This window comes from Vigna unguiculata, chromosome 2 (assembly GCF_004118075.2).
Source record: "Vigna unguiculata cultivar IT97K-499-35 chromosome 2, ASM411807v1, whole genome shotgun sequence".
Lineage (NCBI taxonomy): Eukaryota > Viridiplantae > Streptophyta > Magnoliopsida > Fabales > Fabaceae > Vigna > Vigna unguiculata.
The window spans coordinates 21422976-21434302 of record NC_040280.1 but is presented as its reverse complement, the minus strand read 5'-3'; the positions used below and the strand labels follow the sequence as shown (position 1 = coordinate 21434302).

Below are 11327 nucleotides of genomic sequence, written 5' to 3'. Positions count from 1 at the left end.
TATCCAATTAATAATAATAATTATTATTATTATAATTATAATGTTGTTGATGGTGATACTTTATTTAGAAATTTAAAAAATAAAAATGCAAAAACTAAAAGTTATAAAAAAAATTAAAAGCATAGTTTTAATTGAGTATGCTTGATTTTGATTTTCAAAATATTTTTTATGACAATTTATTTTTTAAATTTTATAATTGAAAATCAAGTTATTCTACCAAATCTTATACTATAAATTAAAGTTTTTCAATCATTAATAATCATTTACGTAAACACAATATTAGTGAAGATGTATTTTGATAAACACGTTATAGTAGCTTTAATTTATTTAAAAGTTTTAATTCCCATATAAATTAAGTGTAAAACACGCATATAAATATAATACACAACGTATTCACGACTCACGAGTATACTTATTATTATTATTATTATAAAGAAATATAAAGTAGATTTAGCAAGGAATAAGAAAAATGAATGTGAAAGAACGATTAACGTCAATTTGAATGTCAAAGGAGTGTGATACCCATTATGCCCAACTTGGACTCTTCCTTCTTTCCCTATAAATCTTTCCCAAACTCATCACTCTTTTTCCCTAACAATCAACTCTCTCTCTCTCTCTCTTTCTCTCTCTCAGATCCAAATTCAACACACCACCATGGTTACTTCTCTCTCTCTCTCTCTCTCTTTCTCTCTCACTTTTCACTCTCACGAACATATTCTGTTGCATTAACATAACACACCACTGAATCAAATTAATTTTGCAGGAACTTGAAGCTCCCCAACTTACCACATGGCAAGGATATGTGGATTGGAAGAACAAACCTGCTCTCAGAGGACGCCATGGAGGCATGCTTGCAGCCTCCTTTGTTCTGGGTCTGTCTCAAAATCTTTTTTTTTTTTTTTTCACTCAATCAAAAATCAGCTTACATATTTTTCCATCATGTTACTGATTCCGAGGTTGTTGTGTTTGGGACAGTGGCTGAGATATTGGAGAATCTGGCGTTTTTGGCGAATGCCAGCAACTTGGTTCTGTACCTGAAACAACATATGCACATGTCACCTTCAAAATCTGCTAACAATGTCACCAATTTCATGGGAACTGCTTTCCTTCTTGCCCTCCTTGGTGGTTTCTTATCCGATGCCTTTTTCACCACTTATCGTGTCTACCTGATAAGTGCAGTTATTGAGTTCATGGTAAGCCACCACATTACTACACTCTTCCATGTCATCGCTTTTTTTTCTTTCTCTCTCTCTCTCTCTCTCTCTCTCTCTCTCTCTGTGATTTTCTCTCTCTACTTTCAGCACAAACCTGTTGCAGAAACTCATCCTTGCTTTTTGCACTTATTGTTTTCGCTTTTCCATGTTATGTCGCTCAAAGAAAAAGGGAAATCAAATTTTTGTGTTTGTCTTTTTTTAATACACATGATAAATAAATAGGAGGGAATATTAATCTCGTAAAAGAAGATTTTTATTTTTTATTTTTTTTTTCTGGGTGACTCAAAGTACACGTGTCCGACAAAAGGATGTGACGTGTCTACAGTTGTTGCAACTTGCTTGGTAGGGTTGAATCAAATGGTGCAAAACTAAATTCTCATGGAAGAATTTAAAAACTACGAATGGTGTTAAAAACTCTTATCCAATCCTGGATTCTCTTTTCTTTTCTTTTTTTTCCTGCATTCCCTCTTCCACTTGGTCTATCAAAACCTTATGATATGATATGAATTTCATTAATGCCCACTGAGATACACAAGTCAGAGAACAAGTCAACAATAATTATTAGTATAAAAGATTCACAATCATTTACATGGTTTATGTCTCTTCTCATCATTTTATCTCTAGAAGTATAGTAAAATATTATTTATATATGTTTATAACCTTAACCTTGAACTTGCAATCTTAGTGGTGGGCAAGGAAGAAATAGAGTTGAGAGAAAAAAAAAAGTAATTAAAGTATGAGCATGATGTGCATAAATAATTATAATATATTAATTGATCTTGTGGTCACCATCTAATTTAAATGGGTAGGGCACATAATATGGTTGATAGTGTTCGACGACTTTATCATTTTGGAGTGGGGAAGATAAAATAATGTTGGTGGGGGAGATTTTGTCTTTCTACATACTATGATCTTTTGGTGTTATTTTTCAAGTGAATTAAAGAGATGAATGATATATAGAGAGAAGGTTAAAGAGTGTTTTATTTTAAAAACTATTGATTAAATAAGTAATTTTTATCTTATTTTGATTCTTTGGTAAGCTATCTTGTAAGCCTATCTTTGATTTATTTAATATAAGAGGGCCCACGTATTATTTTTCATGCAACGTATTTAATTTGCTGAAATGCCTAGGACCCCTTTGTTTAGTGCATCAACTTTTGTCGTTTTGCCTCCTCAAATCTCGCCCCCAACTATTACGTGTCATCATCATGTTGTACACCTCATCCTCGTCTCTTAATTATTTTTATATTATTTAATTATTTAATATATGTAGTGTTTTGTTGGTACCATGAGATAACCATACTATATTACGTGTCATATATTTTTATTTAGCTAATAATATTCCAACATTTAAATTTTAATGTAGAAACATTTTTCATTACGTGCTCACCAAATTTCAACAAAACATTTAAGTATCATTGATTACTTCACGTATTGTTTGGAAACTGCTTGAATTGGTCAACAAATTCATCAGAACAAAAAAAATGCTATGCACAACTTTACCATAAAATATCTATTTGTTGAGAGGGAAAGAAAAAATTGATGACGAAAGAGATAAAGTTAGTTTTTGATTGGTGTTATGATCTTGTGGCAAAAGATTTTCATGATGAGCATTTTGTTCTAATGACCGTGTTTTTATTCTAGAATGTTTTTCTTTTGTAAAATCCGCACGTTCCAGAAGTTGTAAAGGCACTTATAAGGAAATTGTAGGAAACAAAGTTTGCGAACCACGTGTGTGGTTGTGGTGATCCATTTGCGCACACACATAACTTGCTCAAAACGCCAACAAAGAACAGTGATATTTCATAAGAAAATGGGAGCAGTAGATCATAACACGTCGTTGTCCTTGTCCGTGCATGGACCTTGTTTTATGTAAGACATGAGACACTTTTGTGCACAGTATTAGACCATTCTTTTGTTGGTCAAATATTCGAGAAATGGTAGGCACTGGCCACACTTTTGATGATTGTAGTAGTTGTCCAAAAGCATATGGAGCAATCCTGATTTTCTTTTATTGGTTTGAGCAATTAATTTCCACGTGCATTTGGTACTGGGCTCCACTTACAGCTTTTGGTTCTGTTCATCGTCAAATTGAGCCCATTTATAACCAGTCTGTGTACAATTTGTGCAGGGTCTGATTGTTCTGACCATTCAAGCGCGTGATCCTATGTTAAAGCCACCAAAGTGTGACAGAGACAGTGAGTGTGAAGAAGTTAATGGTGCGAAAGCAGCAATGTTGTTTGTTGGGTTGTATCTGGTGGCTTTGGGGGTTGGAGGGATCAAAGGGTCACTACCAGCACATGGTGGTGAGCAATTTGATGAAACCACCCCTTCTGGGAGGAAGCAAAGATCAACTTTCTTCAACTACTTTATCTTCTGCCTCTCATGCGGTGCCCTCATTGCAGTTACTTTTGTTGTGTGGATTGAAGACAACAAAGGGTGGCAATGGGGTTTTGCCATTTCTACCATCACCATTTTTCTATCTATCCCAGTTTTTCTCTCTGGTTCACCCACTTACAAGAACAAGATCCCTTCTGGAAGTCCACTCACAACAATTTCAAAGGTAAGCTCAATCTCTAATCAAGTTATCTTTTTAGTAAATTTCTTTACGCTGTCAATGAAAAAGTTTGTACACTGTTAACTGAGAAGAAATTATTTGTTTGAATTTGAGCAGGTTCTTCTTGCTGCTGTAGTGAATAGCTGCACGTACAAAAAAAACTCTAGCAGTGCTGTTGTTAACATGGCTTCTAGCCCTTCTAATCCACACTCAGAGCAAGAAACTGTAAAGGCAAACACAACAACTGAAACCCCAACACAACACCTCAAATTTCTCAACAAAGCAGTTACAAATTCATCACTGGAATGCAGTGTGGAAGAAGTAGAAGATGTGAAGGTAGTGTTGAAAGTACTACCCATATTTGCTTGTACAATCATTTTTAACTGTTGCCTGGCTCAGTTATCAACATTCTCTGTTGAACAAGCTGCATCCATGAACACAAAGCTTGGTTCCCTAAAGGTGCCACCTTCTTCATTACCCTTTTTCCCAGTTGTGTTCATCATGATCCTTGCACCAATTTATGACCACATCATCATCCCCTACACAAGGAGAGCCACGAAATCAGAAATGGGGATCACCCACCTTCAAAGGATAGGGTTTGGGTTAGTACTCTCTATAGTTGCCATGGCAGTGGCTGCTCTTGTTGAAATCAAAAGGAAAAGGGTAGCCACTGAGTCAGGGCAACTTGATGATCCAACAAAGCCACTACCTATCACATTCTTGTGGATTGCATTTCAGTACTTGTTCCTTGGATCTGCTGATATTTTCACCTTGGGTGGGTTGATGGAATATTACTTCTCAGAAGCACCAATAAGGATGAGATCATTGGCCACATCTCTTTCATGGGCCTCTTTGGCAATGGGGTATTACCTAAGTTCAGTGATTGTGTCTGTAGTAAACAGTGTCACTGGAAATGGCACCCACAAACCATGGCTTTCTGGTGCCAACTTTAACCACTATCACCTGCACAAGTTCTATTGGCTCATGTGTGTGCTAAGTGCCTTGAACTTCCTACATTACCTGTTCTGGGCCACTAGATACAAATATAGAGGGACAAGTACTAGTAATTAATGAAGGAAGCATAAGGGAATTTGCCATATATGAGGATTTTAGTTCATTAAATTTTGTCCAAGCCAGTTTTATGTTGGAGTTGTGTTCAACAAGGTGCACAACATTTACCACAATCCAGATAACATTGGAATATGTAATATATATATATATATATATGTTAGCTAATAGAATAGAAACACAGAAGAAGAAGAAAAAACAAAAATAATGTTATAGCATCTTGTGTAAGCATTCTAACTCTCTTTCGTTTGCAAACACTTGGAACAAAATGGTTCTTATAAGATATTTGTTGTTTTTATGAGCAGAAATCTTATAGAATTATCTCAACTGAAATCTAAACATTAACCTTCATTAACCAATAGGTCAGGATGTTCAAATCCAGATGATGAGTAACAAAGGTTACTAAGCAGAGAGGAATTGTGCAACAAAAACAGTAATGTTATATAATTAATCATTCATCAACTAGGATGATTTATACAATACCAAATTTATATATACGTAAACAACAACTACACTCTCTAAGAGGATCATAAACATTCTCACTACTTCACAATCCTGCACTTGCATTATCCTATGCTATGTGTAACAAATGATCATAATAGGTGGACAAACCATAACGTAACACACAATAAGACAAGCTAGTGCAATTATAATTAACCATATATATAAAATGTCAATCTCAACCAAGCTTTTTTCTTCTAAATTACTCATTCAACTTCTCTTATAACATTACTATCATCATAGCTCATTTATCATATCATTAATCAACCCACATAACCTAACAATATATAACTCAAACAATTAACAAACCAACGATTCAATCCAATTGGCTCAAACAATCTATGAGCATTTTCAACAACAACGAAATGTCTATATTAAACTTGCCATCACTGGCATACATATACATTTCTCTTATCAACAATTAGTCATCAGATATACATAATCCAAAGCATATTAGTCCATTATTAATTCAAGACATTCAACTATTAGCACTCAACGTTAACCCATTTCTGGCTAGCGAAGGTAACACAAGGCTCATTAAAGCTTAAGTTCTAGTTTGTGCCTAGTGGAAAGGGTCCAACGCTCAACACCCTACTTGGCGCCCAATGGAAAATACCTAATGCCCATCACCTTGAGACCCTAGAGCTCCCTGTAATTAGTTCTGGATGGAGCCCAATAAGACTCTATTGGCACCCAGTGCCTCACATGAAGCCTCCAACGCCTCACATGAAGCATCCAGCGCCCTAGACCCCTATAGCTTTTTGTGATTTTAAACGCCCAACGATCATTAATTGGCTTCCAACACCACTAGGGCTCTCAGAGTTCCAATTTTTGCTTAGCACATGATGGTTTTGAGGTATCGCTCAACACCATATCAGTACTCAAACACTCACCGACCATAACAGATTACCCAATTTGCTTGTCTAGAAAACTCTATCTCTTCCTTAGTTCAAAAATACTATTGTTTAGTTCAAAATAAATCTCAAATAGATCAAATTGAACAAACCTGCTATAATTAATCAACTTCACATATCGCCAAATTTTAATTCAAATTAAAACACCCACTACCATCATTTCAATGCAAAATACTAATATACACTTCAAAAATTACAAACAATTTCAATTTCTCATCACAACCCATTCATCAAACAGAATCCAAACTATATAATTAAACTAACTTTCATTGTCTCTAAAGACCTCTACTCACACAAGGATGTAATATCTGTACATATAAAACTCATACCAATGATCTAATCACACTCTAGAAATTGTAAACGAAATAATGTTCATCTTGAGCTTTTAAATCTCACATGCAAACCCAATAACCCTTACATGCAACAAATCTCACTAAAAGACTCAAACAAAAAATGAACTTACTTTTTTAAAAAGTTTGAATAGATAAAATTATACCGCTCTTTGCCAAGATTCCTATGCATACTTTGATCGTCAAACATTAATCATAAAGTTAGCGAATTAGAGAAATAACTTAAAAAAATTAAGAAAAATTGTGATTCTTATGAAATAAAACTCGATTAATGAAAAAACTATTTATAATTTATCGTTTTATGAATAAAAACATCGATTATCATTTTAAAATCATTATTACTCTTAAACTATTTTCTAAATTCTTTCATTTCATTTTATTCTAATAATTGTTACGTGTATTTATTAAAAATAAAACTAATATTAATCTTCTGTATATCTATTTTTTGTTATGTAATTTTTTTAATTCTGTGTTATTAATATTGTAATTTTTTTACTATACTAAAAATAAAAAATATAAATATAAATTAAAATTTTATCATTGCAATAAAATTTTCTTAAACTAATTGATTATAAAATTTAAGTTCCCATTTCAATATTTTAATCTTAAAATTTTCCTTTAAAATAATATTTAGAATTAAAAACATTCAAATATTTTATTCACATCAAATTCTCAAAAAAATTATTAAATAATAATTAATTTTAAAAATAAAAAATAATTAGTCACAATATATATCGATTAATTTAGGTATTAAATATGTTAATTAGTTTAGGTATCATTTTATAAATTAAAAATTATTGATATTTAAAATAATATTTATTATAAATAAAAATTATAATTAATTTATGAATTGTAAATTAAAGACTACACTTTTATCCTTTACCTACGTCTTAAAAAAAACATATAATTTTCATCCCAACAATGTTAAAGAAATTGTGATGATTATCTACTCTAAACCAACCTAGCTATTGTTGTAGATGCAGCCAACCATGGTTCTTCTAAAATACAAATGTGATTTTCCATTCCTTGGATCCAAATCAATTCGATTTAGATTACTGACCCATTCCCTGTTCTGTAAGCTGAGTTTCTATTCAAAATAGACAAAACTGGTCCATGCACATCTCAATCTTTCCAACTAAAGTGTTTGATGGCCCCATTCACTCACTCACTGCAACCAATTCATTTTTTCAGATCAAAATCTATACCAAATTGTTTAAAATATTATAGTCCATATGTTTAGTGTCATAACTACAAATTATCACAATAAGTCCTTATACTTTAAAGGGAACATTTGCTAACACAAAAGAATGATAACACAAGAATGTTGCTTTAAAATTAAATTGTCCATCTACAAATACGTATAAAAATAGAAATGAAAATTACATGAAACTGAGATTTTTTTTTTGTAAGAAATATTACTTATTTAATAAACATAACTAATAATAAAATGTGTTAGAGGGCAAAACCACAAATTTTCCAAGTGTCGTCCTGAAACCGTCGAAGGCTTGGGCCCCTGTTTTTTTTCTGACGAACTGAGCGTGGCACTGTTGCATGTTTTCTTTCTTCATCTCTACAATAAATTCATCTGCAAATCATACATGCATTGTGACCCTATCAAGAGAAGAGAATCACCACTGAAAAAGTAATTAGAAAGAGAAAGAACTCACCACAGAACTAGTAATACTACACTGCACACACTGTATAAATTCTTCAGCACCATAACCCAGCACTCACCATGGCTTTCAAGATCAAGAACCTCCCATCTTTCTTTCTTCTTCTTCTTGTTCAAAGCATGTTCTTTGAGGTGGTAATCAGCATTGAAAATGGTATAAACAGCACCGGAGGGCACTGGGTGGAGCTGCAGCGCAGCATAGGCATCTCCGCCATGCACATGCAAGTAATGTACGACAACAAGGTCGTAATCTTCGACCGCACCGACTTCGGCCCCTCCAACATCTCCCTCTCCCACCACCGCTGCCGCTTCAACCCCCACGACCTCGCCCTCAAGCTCGACTGCACCGCCCACTCCGTCCTCTACGACCTCTCCCACAACACCCTCCGCCCACTCACCCTCCGCACCGACGCCTGGTGCTCCTCCGGAGCTCTCACCCCCGACGGCTCCCTCCTCCAGACTGGCGGCTTCAACGACGGCTACACCACCCTCCGCTCCTTCACCCCCTGCCCCCAACACAACACCTGCGACTGGCGCGAACTTCGGAACCACAGCCTCTCCAACAGCCGCTGGTACTCCTCCAACCAAATCCTTCCCTCGGGGAAAATCATCGTCGTCGGTGGCCGCAACTCCTTCACCTACGAATTCGTCCCCAAAAACGACGTCGCCTCCTCCTCCTTCCACTACCTCCCCTTCTTGAAACACACGCGTGACCCCAACCGCGGCGAGGAGAACAATCTTTACCCCTTCTTGCACCTCTTACCAGACGGAAACCTCTTCATCTTCGCCAACCGCAACTCCATCCTCTTCGACTATACCACCAACAAGGTCCTCCGCAACTTCCCCACCATCCCCGGCCAAGAAAAAAGAAACTACCCCAGCACAGCCTCCTCCGTCCTCCTCCCGTTAAACCTAACGGCGCTCAACGGAACGCGTTTGCCAGACGCCGAAATTATGATATGCGGCGGGGCCTACCCCGGCGCGTTTAGCTTGGCCAACACGTTGAAGATCTTTCTAGAAGCTTCCAGAACGTGCGGGAGGTTGAGGGTGACGGATTCGAACCCTGTATGGGTCATGGAAACCATGCCCACCCCGAGGGTTATGCCTGACATGGTTTTGCTTCCCAATGGGAATGTCATTATCTTGAACGGTGCAATGAATGGGACCGCCGGGTGGGAGAACGCCGCCAACCCGGTTTTGCATCCGGTTTTGTATAGACCCGGTTTGGTTGACCAGTTTCAGAGGTTTCAGTTACTGGCGCCGGCGAGTACTCCGAGGATGTATCACTCGTCCGCTGTGTTGGTGCCAGATGGCAGGGTTTTAGTGGGAGGGAGCAACCCGCATAGGGTTTATGATTTTCGGGCAAACCCGTACCCGACGGAGTTGAGTTTGGATGCGTATTACCCGGAGTATTTGGGGACCGAGTTTGACTCGCTGCGGCCGTCGATAGTTGCTGTTGAGGCTTCGAACAATACGGCGTCGTATGGGAGGGCGTTTGCGGTGAATTTTTTGCTACGGGAGTACCGTGTGGGAGGGGTGGGCGTGACGCTGGTGGCGCCGTCATTTACCACGCACTCGTTTGCAATGAACCAGAGGTTGCTTGTGCTGGAGGTGGTGGGGATTCAGCAGGTGGCGCCGTCAGGGTACAAAGTGGTGGCGCGTGCGCCTCCCTCGCTGGCTGTGGCGCCGCCTGGGTTCTACATGCTTTTTATTGTGCACGCCGGAGTTCCAAGCGCTGCAGTTTGGGTTCAGGTGAAGTGAGTTTGAAATGAAAATTATGGTTTAGACGGAAACTGTTTGAGGAAATTGAATTACTGGTTTTTAGTGGTTCATGCATGTGGGTCTGTAGAGGGTGGGAGTGTTTGAGGTTTTGACTTGGACCATTATTCTTTTACATCCTTTAATTCCCATTTCATGTTACCTTGGGAATTTTCTATTCTATTTAACATATCCATCACTTTTGGTCAATCTTATTTCATCACTCAGTTTTTATTTTTTGTTTTTCCTTTTTTTCATCCCTTACGATTAATGTTCTCATGATTAAGCCAAGTTATGGACATACCTTCCAATCATAAGACTACACTGCAGGAGTTAGTCAACCTCATACTAATTTTTGAAGAATAATTTCTCTCTTCTTTATGAGAAAAGTGTTCATTTACTCTCTTTTTTGGGATAAAAAGAGCACTGTGATATACTTTTTTATTTAAAAGATGAGATGTAATATTTATTCTTGATTGTGTAGTTAAATAATTATAAAATTCTCATTTTATCATTTTTCATTTTATATATACTAATTAATCAAATTTTAGGTGAAAAAAAAGAATATAATTGACAACAAAAGAGATTAAATTTTAGAAACAATGGATAAATAAAATTAAAATATAAAAAAATCTGTGATATGCAAGAAAGGGGTGACGAAATTAATGTGGTACTTAATAATATCTCCTATTAAAGTATTCTAATTCTAACTATGTAAAGCAAACAAGCTAAGTTATTCATTCATTAGTGGTAGTAGTTTGTTAGAAATACATTAGGAAGAGAGAATAAAATAGATCCTTATTTCAAGAAGGAGTTGACGACACATGCATTTGCTGAAATTGATTGATTTTTAAAGGACATTTAATTTAAAAAACTCGTTTGTAAAGATTCAATGTTTTTTTTCTGAGAAAAAAATTAATTACAACAACAGATAAAACAATAATAATAATTTTTTCATTGGTATTTTTTTCTGGAAATTATATAATAGTTTCATAAAGGTTCCTAAAGAAAATCGTGCCTTATAACCACATTATTTTTAAGATTAAACTTCACATATTGTTAAATATAAAATAAATAAATAAATTTAATCCGGTGAATTGTATTATTGACAGTTCAACATAGATTTTTGTCGTTCTTATAGTCAACAATTTAGACCGAAGTATATACATATACATATATATATATATATATATATATATATATATAATTGCAATTCATCTTGGAGTCTTAATCATCATTAGGTCTTAATCTACGTATTGCAATAAATGCCTAGTATGATTATGAAGGCATTCA

The 11327-nt window shown here is 35.7% G+C and overlaps 2 protein-coding genes across 2 annotated transcripts; both read left to right on the top strand.

Annotated features, from left to right (window-relative positions):
- Window positions 1-570: 570 nt before the first annotated feature.
- Window positions 571-4870, top strand: LOC114171556 (protein NRT1/ PTR FAMILY 4.6). The gene is made up of 5 exons (XM_028056509.1): window positions 571-657; window positions 764-872; window positions 976-1193; window positions 3346-3777; window positions 3889-4870. Exons 1-5 carry the CDS (start codon window positions 655-657, stop codon window positions 4840-4842), a joined length of 1716 nt encoding a protein of 571 aa, XP_027912310.1. The 5' UTR covers window positions 571-654; the 3' UTR covers window positions 4843-4870.
- Window positions 4871-8277: 3407 nt separating this feature from the next.
- On the top strand, window positions 8278-10273 carry LOC114166257 (aldehyde oxidase GLOX). Its single transcript, XM_028050976.1, has one exon. It carries the CDS (start codon window positions 8340-8342, stop codon window positions 10035-10037), a length of 1698 nt encoding a protein of 565 aa, XP_027906777.1. The 5' UTR covers window positions 8278-8339; the 3' UTR covers window positions 10038-10273.
- Window positions 10274-11327: the final 1054 nt, after the last annotated feature.

Excerpts from the sequence above, each read along its gene's own strand:
- LOC114171556 (XM_028056509.1), top strand. Across the intron at positions 873-975 it reads TGCAGCCTCCTTTGTTCTGG|TGGCTGAGATATTGGAGAAT; the intron begins GTCTGTCTCAAA and ends TGTTTGGGACAG. Across the intron at positions 1,194-3,345 it reads GTGCAGTTATTGAGTTCATG|GGTCTGATTGTTCTGACCAT; the intron begins GTAAGCCACCAC and ends CAATTTGTGCAG.
- LOC114166257 (XM_028050976.1), top strand. The coding sequence starts at position 8,340 with ATGGCTTTCAAGATCAAGAACCTCCCATCTTTCTTTCTTCTTCTTCTT.